The sequence below is a fragment of the Ptiloglossa arizonensis genome, chromosome 4, assembly GCF_051014685.1.
Source record: "Ptiloglossa arizonensis isolate GNS036 chromosome 4, iyPtiAriz1_principal, whole genome shotgun sequence".
In the NCBI taxonomy this organism is placed as follows: domain Eukaryota; kingdom Metazoa; phylum Arthropoda; class Insecta; order Hymenoptera; family Colletidae; genus Ptiloglossa; species Ptiloglossa arizonensis.
Genome location: NC_135051.1, coordinates 9,457,821 through 9,474,315, shown reverse-complemented (window position 1 = coordinate 9,474,315; position 16,495 = coordinate 9,457,821). Strand labels below are relative to the sequence as shown.

At 52.9% G+C, this 16,495-nt stretch overlaps 1 protein-coding gene and 1 long non-coding RNA gene across 4 annotated transcripts in view; both read right to left on the bottom strand.

The window, feature by feature from the left end:
• Nucleotides 1–6,458, bottom strand: part of Eip93f (Ecdysone-induced protein 93F) — a 35,013-nt gene extending 28,555 nt beyond the window's left edge. For 2 of the 3 annotated variants that reach the window (XM_076310685.1, XM_076310687.1), the window contains exon 1: nt 6,221–6,458. In XM_076310685.1, coding sequence (XP_076166800.1) covers nt 6,221–6,314 — 94 coding nt within the window. In that variant the 5' untranslated portion in view covers nt 6,315–6,458. Of the gene's footprint in view, nt 1–1,811; nt 2,054–6,220 lie in introns of those variants that run through there. The other variant, XM_076310686.1, reaches the window with a different exon arrangement.
• A 793-nt stretch (nt 6,459–7,251) lies between these two features.
• LOC143146411 (uncharacterized) overlaps nt 7,252–16,495 on the bottom strand; it is a 29,116-nt gene continuing 19,872 nt past the window's right edge. Inside the window, exon 2 of the long non-coding RNA XR_012991932.1 lies at nt 7,252–7,391. This is a non-coding gene — a long non-coding RNA (uncharacterized LOC143146411). The remainder of the gene's footprint in view (nt 7,392–16,495) is intronic.

The window sequence follows — 16,495 nt, the reverse complement described above, 5'->3', positions numbered from 1 at the left end:
TTTTTCTAATTTCCAAGGAAAGCGTGTCTTGAGATAGAGAATAGCGTGACGTATGAAGTGTAAGAAATGTTTCGACAAAAGATTCTGATTAATTCTACGCTTTCTTGTTACATTCGATTTAAAAGCTGTTTCCAAGGTTTACAGTTTCTCGTGTACAAAAATGCTTTGGGTGCAAACGGTTAATATCGTTCATAGATATTAACGATTGGACGATTCTACATTGATTTACGTTGTGAACAGGCCTGTTAGAAATATTAGATGGTCACGTGATTAGCCTAAGGCGCGCGAGATGCTGCACAGATCGCGGTCTACCAGTTCGAGAAAAAATGGCGTGTGTGCACAATGGTCTGTTAATTGTCGTGCGTATTATTTGTGTCGTTTTTTCGAAATTGCCGTTCGTTTTGTTCAAATCTGTGTAAAAATTGTGTCGAACGCGTGCGCGAACTATCGAGAATAAGATTTTCGTACGGATCTCGAAATTAGTGTCGAATTTCGCGAATAATAAGTGTGTCAAAATCAATCGCCAACGGTTAGCGTCTGTACGCGTTTCGCGCGCATCGTGGGGTAGAGCGAAGCGAGAGATTCATGGGTAAAGATGGTGCGCTTCGTCCGACCGTAGATCGTCCGTTAGAAATTTAATGAATCGATCCAGATCGTGTCATCGCAGATCATCGGAAATCATCGAGCGTGGCAGATTCCCGGTACGACGAAGAAGGTATTATCAACGTTCCAGTGGTAAACAGGTACTGTAAACCATTTTTATCACGAATTTTCGAAACTACGGTAGACCGAATCGATCTTTGAGAGTCAGTCAATGGCGTACAATGACTTTTCGCTTTCGGACGAAATTTCGTAGGAAATTGAACGAAATACGAGTATACAATTGAAACGTTACGATATAGGAAAGTAAATTACTGCGTTAAAGTAGACGAAGCTAATCGCGAAACGATTATAAACCTGAAAGGTTTAAATTGAAACTCAACGATCGATTATTCTACGAAAACTTGCTCGCCCTTATACGGTAGGTAACTAGGTAGGGAATATTGTTAAATAATTCGTGCAACGAACAATTCGTGAGTACATTTGATAGAACGAAAAAGGAATTGCTTCGTGGTAGAAATAATTTGTCGAGCACAAAGGGGACAAAATTACCGGTGTACGATATGAATTTTACAACTAACACCGACTGCTCATCGCGACACACCTGTTATATTTTACAAGAACGATCGTTAATATCGTTCATTGATATTAATTTCTGTCAAGCTGGATAATTATCTGACAGGCCGTGCGATCGTTTAATGGATTATTATGCGCTTCCATCCGAGCATTAACTCATTTTCCGCGTTTTAAAAAACAGCACGTCGTGGTTCGTTGTTAATTTTCCAAATTGTTTACTCGCGATACACGGCGTCAATTAGGACGGGCGAAAAATATTCCGTACAATATTTATACTTGCTAAAGTTTACCTTTTACACTCGATATCGTTGCGCCAACAAAATATTTCCACTTGGAAATGAAAAAGTAACGAACACAGCAGAGTTTGTTCGCATTCGTACCAGCGGGGGACCGGGTAAACATATTGTTTCGCGTACGAACGTGGAATAGGGGCGTTACGAACGAATACCGATCTCCTTGGGAAAATTTCATGATGCGAGGAACGTTACGACGCGTTTCTGTCGTAGAAAAAATTTGAAAAAAAATAAGGAAAAAGAAAAGAAAACATTTCGATATACCAGATTCGCGAATATAACCTTAATCTGCGTAATAACAATAGGAGAGCATATCAAACGACGCGCACGAATTAAACTCACATTGAACATCGAGTCGTCGTCGGGTCGTTTGATAGAGTGCCATTCCGCGGTAACCACAAAGTCGTCCTTCTGCCGGTTCTCTTCACCGCGGTTCGTTACGTCATGCTCTCGAGAGTACTAATGTCGCTTTGAAGTTTTTCGGAAGGCGTTCCAAGGCGTCGGAGGGTAGGCAAAGACAAAAAGAAGGTGCCGCGTCATTTTCGTCAATTTAACTTTGGCCTCCCTTCCCGGTAGGCCACGTAGGATCGCTCGGCATTTCGCCCCCACCGAGGCACCCTTCTTGTCGCGTCCGCCCCTGTGTGCCACTCGCCCCCACCCTCGCCTCGTCTCGCCTCGCCTCGTCTCGCCTCGCCTCGCCTCGCCTCGCCTCGCCTCGTCTCACTTGGTCCCCCACCCCCTCGGTGTTCCGTGGCTTGCCTGGCCTCACCCTCCTCGTCCGTCTCGCCTCACCTCGCCGCTCCGCTCCGCACCGCGCCGCACCGCGCCGCGCCGCGCCGCGCCGCGCCTCGTCGAAGCGAGGTCAATCGACGGAGAGGGCTGAAGACGACCCCCACCCTTCGTCACCAGCCTCCCTACCACGGCTACTCAATATCGTTTCATTACGCACCCTGCTCCGCCATACCCATCCTCCACCCTCGATCCCCGTTACCCGCCACCCTCGCTGCGCCTGCACCGCCACCCGTCGCCACTGCACCCTCTCGCATCCCTCGCCCTGATCACCCCTGACCCTCCTCTCCCCCACATCCTCCTCCTCCGCCTCCTTCTTCTCCTTCTACTTCTCGTTCTCCTCTCGCCGCTTCGCCCCTTGGACGTCGCGCTCCTACCTCGGCGACGAAACACGAATGCCCACGAATTTTTATTGTTACTTCTCGCGCTGCTTCCTCTCGCCTCCCTCTCTCCACGACCTTTTTTTATGCGCCTTTTAACGATCAGCAGTAACTGCACCCACCCGAACATTCCTTCTTCTCCTCCTCTCCTTTCCTTACCTCTCTAAGCCCTCTCCTCCGTTGCGCGCCTTAGGGGCGAACGTTTTTCAGAAACCAAGGGGGTGTGGGTGCACACAATGGGGCAAAGAGCGGAAAAATGGACCTCGGAAAGCGTTCGTTTGTCTTGCACGATGTAACGAGCAATCAAGGACGTAAACAAACTTTTTCACCCACCCACGGTAGCGGTTGTTACTTCGTTTTTCCGGGCAAGTTTCGCGAATCGTTAAAGATTCGAGGGTCGCGCGGGAAAAGTTAATTTTCGGTTTGGTTTTTCCACACGGACCGGCGAAAAAAGAAAGAAATATGCCCGGTGGATGGTCGGGGAGGGTATCGGTACACGTGGCGTAGTATCGCGCAGCGTTTTTCGACGTTCGCGGGCGTTTCGCTCGCGCGACTCTCGTCACACTATACGTACTCTTCGTCCACGTCTTCTTGCTCCTAGGGATCGTCCTCTATCGCGCGGCGGTGCGACGTCGTTGCGAGGATGCGTACAGACATCGCGGCTGCCGGTGCTCGCAACGTGCGAAACTTTCGGGTAACAGTATCGCGTCGAGCATCGATTCGAACGGTTGGATCGTCGGTGGAAACGAGCATCGTTTCGTTACCTCCAGTTCCATGCTCGACGCGCACGGAACGATTACAGTGTGCAGGGAGGGTAGGTTAGGGGAGGGATGGTGGTGGTGGTGGTGGTGGTGGTGGTGGTGGTGGTGGTGCCGGAAATAATCCAACCGATCTAGATTGCGCGCCGAGAGAGCTTTTCACACTCGAAACTTGTCAAAAATCCCACGCGGTCGGCATCGATCATCTCGCGGCTCTCGAGACCGCACCGTGTCTACGTGTGCGTGTGTCTCTCTACGTGTGCGAGCAACACGTGCAGCAACGTAACAGGTCGCGATAGTGGCTGATCGCGTGAGCGAGCGAACGAACGAACGAACGAACGAACGGTCGCGGTCGTTTCACAGCGTCGCGGCGCGCGGCAACATCTTGATTCCGTCCGAAGGAACGGTGCTCGGAACACTAAAACGTCCGTCGACACTGACACCAAGCAACGGTTACTAATCCGTTGTTAGACGCGTGGAACACTCGAGGAGACCGTTACGGCCACGTTGCGCCGCCATCGAACAGCCTCCGTTTACTGGCGGTGGTGCGAGCACTACGGGCGAGTGCGTCGTGCCTCGTTCGTGGCTCGATTTCAAGCCCGCTGTACCCTCCGTCACCCTTTCCCGAACACGTACTGGTCGATCTCCGAAGATCATGGAAGTCTCGAGAGGAGTACGCCGCCGGCGGAGCTCTGACGCGCGCACACACGCGGCACACGCTCGCTCGTTCGCACTCCTGTGCACCCCGCGCGCTTCCGCTTTCTCTTTCTCCTTTTCTCGAGCGAACCACTACCACCTTCCTTTTTAGAATCTTCCGCGGCGGAGAAGGAGAACCGATCGCGACGAGAAAAAAGTAGGAACACGGGTTCGGGAGAGGAAATCGAAGGACGGTACGGGGGGATGGACGGTGCCGAGGGAAGGGTCGAGGTGACGAGGGGGAGAGGTGGAGGAGGACGGCCGGGTAAGAGGGAAGGACTCGCGAAAATTTCTCGACCACCAGCGGCAGCTGCGTTCCGAAATGAGGAGAGACGCGAACGAAACGAGAGAGAAGGAGAGGGAAAGAGGTAGGGACACCGGAGCGGGGCGGTGGGTCGAAGGGGACGATGGTAACGGAAAGGGGCTGATGGAGGTGGTGGAGGAGAAGGAGGAGGAGGAGGAGGAGGAGGACGACGAGGGGGGTGGGGGAGGGGGAGGGACCCGAAGAAGGGTGAGGTTACGAAAGTGGAGGAAGAAGCGTAACGGCGAGTGCACGCAACAGCAGCGCGCGTGGAAACGCGCCTTCTACGAGTAGCGGAGAACTCTTCTCTTGACGGACTAACCCGAAGGCGTAGGGAGGGAGTGGAGCGGGGGAGTAGGAGGACAATGGTGGGGGGTGTAAGCGACGAGAGGGCAACAGAGGGATGCGGATCGGGAAGAGAGAAGAGGGAGGAGAAAGAAGGGAGGCAGTAAGAAGAAGAAAAGAAGGTTTCGGGCGGCGGCCGGGATCGCTCGGTTGTCTGTGGTCAAGGCACGCAGCTTGTGCAGTATTCTCTGCACGGCTGACTCCCGTGTGTACGACTCCTTGTAAGTAGTAGTGCCGGCATTAGCGGGGAGGCGCCGGCGTACGAGGGTGCGGAAGGGTAAAAAGCTGTTACGCCGTAGAGGGCCGACAGTCTTTCTCGTTTTCCCCGAATTTTTTCGACCGTCGTTCTTCGTTCGAAAATCCTGATCGAATCGCGCTCTTTCGCGAGATTTCCTACTTAGCACCACCCCCTACCCCCTATCCCCCACCCCTCTCCACCTCTCGTAACTTTTCAACGAGACACCGGAGGAGCGCCCGGTTAAACGAAACGATCTCCCTCTCCCTTCTTGGTAATCGACGATATCTTCACGGTTAACGATTCCAGGTGCTGTTCCATTTACCCTCCCCTCTCTGGCCTTTGCGAAACGATCTCAAAAGTAAACTCTATAATTCAGAAACTATCGCGGTTCGTTTCTGTAACGCCGGGGGCAAAAATATTCCGCGAAACGTATATGTACATACAAGTATGTATAAAGAGAGATACACACGTACACAGGCGCGCACACATACCGCACGGTGAAGCGAAAAATCGTAAAATTTACCAACCCGCGCGGAGCAAGGTACACGAGCAAAATGTCGCTATGTTTCTCGACAGCATGCAACCACCCTGTTGAACGTACGGACACGAGTAGGAGTCACGCCTGGCTCACAGTCAACCAGGATTCGGCGTTTCGGTTCGCAACAGGTCTCACCACCGGCGTTGCTTCCCTCTCTATCTTTCCCTCTTCCCCTCTTTGACCCCTATCACTCCCGCCCGCCCCTTGTCCTCTCGCCTTCCGGCCACTCTCTCTTTCTCTCTCTCTCTCTCTCTCTCTCTCTCTCTCTCACGCTCGCTCGCTCGCTCGCTCTCTGTGTGCCTCTCTCTATCTCTCTTCTGCATCGACACACAGATAGTCGGCTCGCACGCTCGCGTCCATGTATACTCGACATTCGGGGATTTACCGCGTGGAACCGTGCTACGAATTCCGTTCGCAATTAAGAACCCGTAATCGGCGACACATCGCCTCGGATACAATAATACGGGGACCGTCCTCGAGTAAAAAATAACCACCAGAAACGCGTGTACCCTCCCGTGTCGGGTGCGATAACGCAAACGCGCGACCTTCGACTCTAAAACGAATCGGCGATTCCTCGGGTACGGTAATTTCCGCTTCGTGATTCGAGCAACGGTGGAAAAACTTGGTCATTTGCTCGTATTTAGGCTCGATATACCCATCCTCGAATCCTGAAAGAGAACGTACCGGTGAACCGGTTGAAACTCACCGACTACGAAGACCATATTCTTTGTCCATCGCAGCAGCTCCCGTCGGATGTGTCTGCGTTCCTGTATGCAGCGGGCATAGGGGCAATCCGCCATTTTTGAAATCACATCTTAGAATGTGTGTGTGTGCGTGCCGGCCGGGTGCGCCTGCCTCGTGTTCCCGCGTGGATATCCACCCCCTCCGCCGCCGGCCGTCCTCCGTCCTCGTCGTCGTCGTCGTCGCCGTTGTCGTCCTCGTCCTCGTCCTCGTCCTCCGCCTCCTCCTCCTCCTCCTCCTCCTCCTTCTCCTCCTCCTTCTTCTTCTTCTCCTCCTCCGCCGCCTCGTCCTCCTCCTCCTCCTCCTCCTCCTGGCGCTGCTCTTCTTTTTTCCTTCGGTTGACCGGCTTTTTCGATCTTCCCCTCTCCTCCGTCCCGTTGGTCGTTCTTCCGCACGGCGTTTCTCTGTTGTTCAGCGTGAGCTCGCGAGGAGGTCGCGAGGGGGTAACGGTAGCGTGTGTGGACACTGCGTGCGACGTCACGCGTGACGTAGCGTGCGCCAGGAACCGCCAAAGTGCTCGAGGGCCGATGATGGGGGCCCGTCTACGGTGGTTCTCGTCGTGGTGGTGGCGGTGGCGGCGGCGGCGGTGGTGGTGGTGGTGTTGGTGGTGGCGGTGGTGGTGGTGGTGTTGGTCGTCGTCGTCGTCGTCGTCGTCGTCGTCGTCGTCGTCGTCGTCGTTCTCGTTCTCGTTATCGTCCTCGTCCCCGTCCCCCTCCTACTCGTCGTCGTCGTCGTCGTCGTCGTCGTCGTCGTCGTCGCTGTCGCTGTCGTCGTCGTCGTTGTCGCCGGCGTCGTTACGTCGGCTGTGGCGGCGCTTCTTCGCGAGCGTCGGAGGGATGGCGAGCCGACGGCAGCGACGGTGACGGTGGCGATGGCGGTGGCGGTGTCGGTGGCGATAACGGTGGCGGCAACGGCGGCGATGCTGCCGGAGTAGGGATGGGAACGCGGAGAAACGACTACTCCCTCGTGCTGAGACAGGGTTAGGGCACGGGAACGCACAACACACGTGCACGCTTGCGCCCTGAGCGGTGCGAGAGTGCAGTCTGTTGCCGACGGCAAGAATTCCTCTCTTTTACCGCCTCCGTCGTTGCTCTCCTCGTACCGATCGTCCACGACTTGGATGCCCGCCGATGGACCTGGAACATTGCAAGAAAGAACAAAAGAAATTGAAAAAATCGTTGCTCAGCATCGGTGACAGTACGAGGGACACGTGGTCACTCGTTGCACCCTCCGCGCGTGTCGCGCCGAGGACGGGTGCTGGGGGCTGGGGGTTGGGGGTTGGGGGCTGGGGGCTGGGGGCTGGGGACTGGGGTGTGTGTGTGTGCCCCACCCCGAAAGGGTACTCGAAATGAAACATTGCCGGTAAGAAGGGAACGTCAGGGCCGATGGTGTAGGTAGGAAAGGTAGTAGGGGCGGCTCGCACTCTCGCGCGGTGACGCGATATGGGCAGGAAGGGTAGGAGGAAGAGGAAGAGGAAGAGGCGCGCAGGGTGGTCGGAAGGTAGCTATAGGGGCGGATTCGCGCGCTCTACGCCGGCATAGGGGGTGGGAGAGCACACCGCCGACAGAAAGAGAGAGGAGGCAGAGTGCGCCTAATATGCAACAAGAGAAAAAGAATTGGCGATCAATAGGTAGTAGCTGGTAAGCGTCCTTTCATCCGCCCCCGCGGACACCCTCGTCCTTTCTACTTGCCCTATTCCCCTCTCGTCCGTCGTTCACCTCCTTCCTTCTCGGTTGCCTCTATCCTCGACACCCTCCCCCATCCTCGCCACCACCCTATTTTCTCTCTCACCCTAACCCTCCCTCTCCCCCGCCCGCCCGCCCCCCCGTCCGCCCGCGCCCCCCCCGCGCGCGCTCTCTCCTCCACTGTCCTGCCCATGCCAGCCCCTTGATTCTCTTGCGTTCATCGCGAAACTCCTCCGTTCCATTGCCTTCGTTGCCGAGATACCCGGTTCTAATAGCTCGCCTAACTTCCACCCCGCTCGTCGAAAATCAAACGTCTTCGAATTCTCCACCGATAGTTCGTCCTCGGTTTCCCGCCTTTTCGAAACTTTTTGGGGGCTGTGCACGTGGACGACACAGGTGGGATGCGCAACAAAGAGTCTCGAACGGTACACGGGGATTTAAATTTTAATACCACTTTCCCTATCGAATTCGTCTCCTTTCTCTCCGAGTGTCGTTTCCACGGGGTTCGTCTTTCGTACGCGAATTTCATCCCCCTGGTTCGTGTTCGACATCGATCCAGCAACGTTTCCCTGTTGGCTGATAACACAACGTTGTAAACCGTGGCTCGACTCGCGGGTCTGGATCGATCTCCGTCTATTCGTCGAGAGGACCATGATCGATAGTATTTCGTTGATACGACGTATGATGCAGGTGATCAAAATCGGGACGGTGGTGTTGGCGGCGGCGGTGGTAGCGGCGGTGGTGGTGGCGGCGGCGGCGGCAGCGGCGGCGACCGGCGTTCGTTAAAAGCGTTTGATTCTTGGTGTTGATATTCCGCTCGCTCACGGACGCCGCTCGGTGAATAGAAGCTAGCCGTGGGCTAACACGCCGATACCACTGACGCTGAAAGATCGATTGCATACTCGTCGCAGGTAAGCCTACGGGAACAATATCGACGAAACGCACCGGGGGTCTACCCGGTGGTTCTACGCGCGCGTTCCACATTCGCCGAGACAACGCGCGTGCAACACGACCGCCGACACGGAACCGCGATTAGCACCGGGCGAGTAAAATAATTACGCGAAATCCCGGCCCGACAGCCTCTTCGTGGCCCTAACTCGCTTGTTCCCAATCGTTGGTAAAGAAAGGGCGAAGCGGCGCGTTCTACTTTCGCGTACACCGAAGCTTCTACCGATGTCGTTGAACCTTCGCAGGCATGCTGGGCGAGGGAAAAGTGACTAGACTCTTAGAGTACCTCGGAGTGGACGGAGAGTTCCGAGATGCTCGAGTTTTACCGTATTAAGTATTTCTCGGTAGCTCCTCTGTCTCGAATTTCTGGAATTTCGATCGGTGAATTTTTCTTCGAACGAGTACGCGAGATCGTTATTAGGTAGGATTTTTTTTCCCCCCGTCGGAGGTCGTTTGGAGGATTCTTTTAAAACCTTTTTTCAACGGTTAATTCCCCGGATATAGAAGAGCTAATAACTCTCCGCGGTGTATCCGTACATCTTGGACGGTCACCTTACTCGCTCGGTTCCTAATCGATTTTCCCATTACGCGAATCCGGGGAGTGCTTCGCACACACTCGCTTCGCTTTCCGTCCTTCCGTGTCCAGCCTGCATTTCCGACGACGAACAAACGGTCTCGATTCCCCTGTCCCACCTCCTCCCCTTCTCCCTCCCTCTGACCCTTTTTTTCCTTTTTTTCGCTTCCTTAAGTACATCTACGCGGCTTTTTCCGTCCGTGTTTTTCTTTCCGCTCTCTGCACGACGGCTCTTGCGCCGGTCTCCGGGGCCCGCTGTCGATCTCCGTACCGACGTAATCGCGATTTCAAAGTATTTCCTGATAACGGTCCGCTCGTTCCGCGATCGCGAATTTCCCGCTCGTAAGATCGTCATCTGGGTCGTGCTAGGACTTTACGCTCGCGGAGAGTCACGAAGGGCTCCATTGACGGCGGTTCCATAATTAATAGGCAACGTGTAAACACCTTGGAGAGTTCCTAACTGATTTTCGAAGGGAACGTTACTTGAATCGAGAAATTTACGAATCGAGAAAAACACTTTTGAGTCTTTCGTAAAATAAAGTAGCAAGATGTACTGTGCGGAGCTGCGAAGACGACTTCTGGAAATAATTCAGAAGGGTGTCGAAAAATGCTTCTCCGAAACAAAAAAATTCCAATACCGCCTTTCGACACTCCCACGAGATAAAGTAACAAGATGTACTCCCCTACACACGGTGCTACGCTCCCCATAATCCAAGAGTCTCTTCGACCCTTATCTGTAGGAGTATCACTGTCGATCGGTCCGTACTTTCGTTCGAGAAATTGACCTTCGATATCGTGGTCGATTTCGAAAAACAGTTTCCAAATATCCTTTCTCATTTTCGCAGACTCGCGTATAGAAGTAATTCCGTTCGCGATCGGACGGAGGCTTTGCACGGACCGGAAGTCCCGGTGCAACGTCGTCTCGAAATTGGTGAATTTTTTCGAGAGCAAAACTCGATGACGAGCGAGTAAGATAGAACGCGCTCCGCGACGTCCGGGGGTGGAAGAGGGAAGGGAACTGCTTCAGGAAGAGCAGTCAGGGGCGGTCGAGAAGGAGGATGAGGACGAAGATGAGGAGAAGTGGGAGAGATGGTGCACTCGGTTTTTTTCCCGGTCGGGGGGAGGCAATGGACGCGAGGCAAGGGTGCGTTGGATTCGGTTACTTGGTCTCACCCCTTGGACCACCTCCACCACCGCCTCTAGCAGCAGCAGCAACAGCGGCGACGGCGGCGACGGCGGCGGCGGCGGCGGCGGCGGCGGCGGCGGTGGTGGCGGCGGCGGCGGCAGTCGTGCACTCTCTCTCTCTTTCTTCCTCTAGGTTTCTCCTTCTCTCGTTCTCTCTTTCTCTCAGTTTCTCTCTCCCAGTCGCTCTGGGTCTTTCTCCATCTACCGCGAACCACCTCCTTTTTCGTCTTCCTTTCCCGCTCGCTCTCGGCCCCTCGCTCGCTTTCGGTTTCTCCCTCTTGGCCTCTCGCTCTCTCGTTCCCTCGCCGTCTCTGTTCCACGCGCCTCAGCACGGTGCTTCTCGTTTTTTTAACGAAGGATCCGCTCAATACCTCGGCTGTCATAACCTCCCGGCACCCTTCCAGGGTGGCCCGCCTGCCACAGCAAACCCACCCTCAACCCTCCGCCTCCTTGCGCCTCCACGGGGCCCACCGACCCTACCGACCGACGAGCCACCACCTAGCACCCCCGCGCTCTCATTCCTCTTCCCAGTTTTTAACGTTTCGTTCGACGTTTCCCTCCGGGCGAGCGCCAGGGACGGCGTAAAGGGGGAAGTGCATTTCGTCGTTACTTTGTTTTACGTCCTTCCTCGCCTCCTCCTCCACCTTTCATGCTCTCCTCCGCTCTTTCTTCTATTCTTCTCTCCCTCTCTCGCACGCGAGCCGCGTATACACCATCTCGCGCGTACACGTACGCGGCCTCTTTTTCTTGTTTCCCTTACTGACACCAACCCCCTCTCGCCCCTGGATCCTCTTCGACACATCTCTCCCTTTTCCACCGGTGTCCTCCGTCTGCGACGTCTCGTACTATACCCGTAGGTACCGGTTCCTCGCCCAAATTTTTCACGAAATTCTTGCTCTTTTTCACGAATTTCGCGATTCTCGATCTTGCGGTCGTTTCGTAGGAGGACTGGCTCGATTCCGACTCCGGTAAGGTAGGTCTTACGTCGGACGGGAGAGACGATTCTTCAGGAGAGTCCACGAGCAAGGGGTAGTTTCCTGTATCCGACCGATTGGGAGATGTACAAGGTGCTCGGATAGTAGAACGGTCCAACGATATTCGGACAGAAATGGGAAGAATTTCATTTGTTTCAACATTAAAGATTCTTGGTCTTCGCGATACATATTTTACGTTAGAGCCTTTTAACCGTACTTGAAACATTTTCGTTTGAAAAATTATCGCAGGAATCGTACCAAATTCAAAGTGTTTCCAATCCGAAAGGTCACCTATGGGAGGGTTTACGATATTCTGAAACGCCTCGAAAAATTTCTCTTTCCCTCGACGGTTTATTTTTGGTTTCGGCGCACGAGTATACGTTGCTTTAATGTTCAAATTTTTCACCGTCGAGAATTCACCGGGTGATATTAGCCCAGTTTGGATAATTCTTGACCCAGCTACTCCGAGGGTTAAAGGCGTTGTCGTACGTATTTAAGGAACCCGTACGAATCGGCGCGCGAACGATCCTTTGAAAGATCGCGACGCGCGAGGGCGTGAAATTCCTATCCGCGAAGCAGATGACTTTTTACGGGGAAAAGAAAGATTAACGCGCGAGAGAGATTCTGGTCCGGTTGGCTCGGAGAGGGTGACACAGTTGACCACGAAACCCTCGTCGCGCTCGACCTCTTTTGATCGAATCTGTTAACGATGAACGGTCCACCGCACCCCAAAAAATCGCGTTCAGGGGTGATTTAAAAAAATTCCGGGACGTGGGATGTTCTCGATCACGGGATACACGGGTCCGTCTATTAGACACCGGATTCGATAAATGCTCCTTATAGAAAACGTTTCGATCGGTCGTATTAGGGCTCGGATGAAACAATTTTTCTTACTTATTTTCTCTCAAAGTACACGGTTTCGAAAATATCCGTGCAAGCGGATTTCCTCGAGTTCGTGAAATTGACGAAGTTACGGACGTTTAAAGAGAGCAGTGTACGGTTCGTAGATCGCGCAATGAAAACTTTGAACGCGTTTTCCCCGAATTTGCATTTTTTAAATTGGCCGACCGTGTATCTCGAGTTCTAATTGGCGGATTTACTTCGAATTTGGAGCGAATCTTCGGTAGATTTTTAACGCGCTAAAGGCAAAAGAGACACGAAAGTGTAGCGAATTTTGTACCGGTTGAGGGAACAAAATCAGAAGTGGACGGTTTTCGGGGCCAGATCGTCGGAGGACCGATTCTACGGTGTTCTCTCGATGCAGAAAGGGCGACCTCAGTCCGATCCGAGTACCGGTTGTCCGGTTTACCGACACGAGGCGACTTTCGGAGAGCGTGGAAAAGAGAGCCGCGTAGTTAAAAGGAGTAATAGACGACAAAGACGCACGGAAGGTCCCGTGTATACTCTTTCTTTCCCGACCTGTTTGCCTCCACTCTCGGTTCTCTCAGCCTCCGCGGAATCTTCGTGCAACCGAGTGGCTCGAGTTTGCAATTATTAATCGAAATCGGAAGTCGAAAAACCATTGGTGGTTTTCAAAGAATCGTTTACAACGAATTTGTAGCGGAATACTGGAAACGATAGTCCTCGTGGCCGGCGAAAACGCTTAAATCCTGTTTGGAGGCTCTCGAGAATCCTGTGTTAGAAGTACCAGCACGACATGGCTCTCGGGGAAGCAACAGTTCGTTCTGCACCACCTCCTCCCACCATCCGCCGCTTCCACCCTCTGGTATCCTCCTTTTGCTACCCTAAACCGTTGCCACCAAAGCACAGAGTTACCCCACACCGTTCTCCGTGCATCTCCTCGCCATCCTCGTTTCACCGGTCTCTCGCTCGCTCACTTTGTATCGCTCGACTATACTTTGGATGTCTACTAAATTTAGGCTTCCCCGCTCCTTTTTCTTATCCTCTCTCCCTCGTACCCACTTCGGACACCTTCGTCGGCCGCCATTTTCTTCCCTCTGGCCGTGAAATTTACCCTCGGTGTCTCGATAAATTGTGGACGATTTTCTCGACCGTGTCGATTACGTTCAAGGCTGTTCTTTCCTCTCGATTTCGGTATTAAGCGTCTCGCGTCTACGATCGATCCTGGTTTTCGTTTATGTCATTCTTTTTCGTTTCTTTCGTTCGAGGATCGACGTCCCTCGGGGCGGACGAAAAAGAGCGGGAACACAAAGCGTAGGCGGGACGGGATCGACAATGACGGTTTCGGGACCGCAGATTTCATCGGTTAATAGTCCAAGAGCACGAAGACCCAGACAACACGGTGGTTTGTACGCGTGTTGTACTTTGGGAACAGCTGCGCAGAGGATTTGTGCGATAGATCGATACGAGACGGTTGATATTTTCATCGTCGACGTGGCCAGATTGGTACGAGCGCGAGCGACGAACAAATACCGAAAAGTGCAATCCCGATTGAATTAATTTCGTTCCGGGCAGGACGGTGAAACGCCGAATCGAACGGATTGAAAGTTTTGCCCAGCGTCAATATGATAATCTCAATTTTCGACTCGATTTGAACCCGATGATCGTGATGATGCTCTCTGTGAAAACGAGCCGCGGGGGAAAAAAAAGCGTAAAAAGTCTGTCTAGCGAATAAAGGCACAGGGACTGTTGGAAACGCGGATTAGAGAGAGAGAGAGAGAGAGAAAGAGAGAGTGCGCGCGCGTGAGCGGGAGCGAGAAGGAGGTAACGAGAGAGAGACGATGAAAACGTTGTAAAACAAAACGTTTCGCTGGACGCAATTTCCAGCTGGGATTCCACGCTGCGAAATGCAATGAAAATCGTTTCGCTTCAATCCGCCTGCTCTCCGCCGCTGTTCGAAAAAAACTCGAAAACGAGTGACTACTCATATTGCCCGGTTAAATACGCGGCGTTCAAAGCGGTTCGCGTTGTAAATCGTGTGCCGTTTCGAAACGCGAAGGGCGCGGACTGATGTCATTAGAGACAGCGACCGCGATCGGTGAACGTCATAAAGTTATCCCTGTTGGAAATTTTCTACGGAACCAGCGACGATTAACCCTTAACGTTACCACGCACGCCATTTTTCGTACCCAGAGAGACTTTTCCCTTCCTCCGGATAAATCCTAAGACTCGAAAAATTATTCGTTCCCCCTGATCCACCGGTCATCTTTTCAGCCCCCACCTGTACAGATATTCCAGCTCCTAGTTGTCCTTACTTCGGGAGCGATCTTGTCAACTGCTAGTCGTACATTCCATTTAATTCAGAAGCGATCTTTCCAGCTCCCGACTGTACATTCCCCGTGATCCAAGAGTCATCTTTCGACGCACGAAAGAAACGTATTCGATTATCGCGAAGCCGATTCGCGTACGTTAATGAGTCACGGCGATCTAATTTTCCCTGCCAGTTCCATACGTCATCGCGGGGGATGAGCCCGCCCGATTCCGCTTTGTTTGCTCCGCTCGATCCTTAAACATCGCCCGAACGAGGTCAACGCGTCGGTATATAGCGGATTTAGGTCTAAATCCGTATCGGGCGATGTTGGAAGTTCTGATCGCATTATCGTCGCGTCGACTGTATCGACCGCCGCGAATTTTACTTCTCTCGGGCTCACGGACCTAAGAATGCAACCCTTTCGGGGACGTTTACGTGTCCGGTGATCGGTACGCACGATATATACGTACGAATTTTCTCTCGAACGGCGTCTGATAATCCGTACGTTTATTACGAGTACTGTAGAGAAGCGCTTAGGCGTGTGGTTGGAGAGTGTTCAACTCCGAGGCGTGTTGCAGAGCGTAGAGTTCGAAATTATGCAACACCGAAAGGGTTAAGATACGAAGGGACGATGTCGAAGAAGCTTAAAAGTAAATAAAATCGTTGCACCTCTTTACTTCGATTCACTCGACAATTTACGTACGCGTATATTTTAATTATCGAGTCGTCGAACTCGCAATTTTCGTTTCGATTTTTTCGTTAATTGGTTCGAGGATGGTTCGAATCGAACGAAGCACAAAGTTTGGGTTAGTTCGGTCGCTATCGCATTCGTGCGTTTGGACTCATCCTTAACAGCTTTCCTCGTTGTCTTTTGGGAAAGCGATAAGGGTAGTTTTCGTTTCCTTCTCCAACTATACACTTAAGATCTATAAGCGAAAAATATCCAAGGTGTATTTAACAAGTTTCACCGTGGATTCGTTGAAAAGTGACAAGGACGCTCGAAAACCACTCTAAAATAGTCCAGCACGAATGTTCCATTTTCGCGTAGGGTTTAGGGATGGCTATTTTCGAACATCTTCCTTTCCGCGAGACAGCGCGATTTTCCTTCCCTTTGACGCGGCCAATAATCCTCGGCGAGAAAAAGTCGGGTTACGCTCGCTGGAACAGAGTGAAAAATCGTCGGGAACGGTCGGAAATCCAGCCCGACGGAAATGCCTCCGGCGAACACGATTGAAATTAATTTAGTCGGTCGGCCCTTCGACGGAGAAAGAGAGCTCGCGACGGTGGGATATAACGGTGGAGCGAACGGGGGGAAGGAAAACGAAGTAGGCGCGTAGGTAGCGAGAGAGCAGCGCACGGAAAACTCGGTTTCTCGCCGTGAACGACGAAGACGAAGATGTGTGCGTTGCACGGATTGCGAAAGAGTGGTTAGAGGAAAAGAGGGCTCCGGTGCTGGGCCAGAAAAAAACTCTCGTGGTCGCCGGCGTCGTATCCCTCTCTCCTCTCCGCTCCTCTCCGCTCCTCTCCTCTCTTCTCCTCGGCGTCTCTCTCTTTCTCACTCTTTCAGCAGCTCTGTCTGGTCCTTTTCCACTTTCCCCGATGCTTTCCTTCTTTCTCTCCGGTTCTCCCCCCGAGGTACACATATGCCAACACTTCCATACGCGTACGGTTGGTTCTTTCCCTCCTTTTTCCCTTCTTTCGC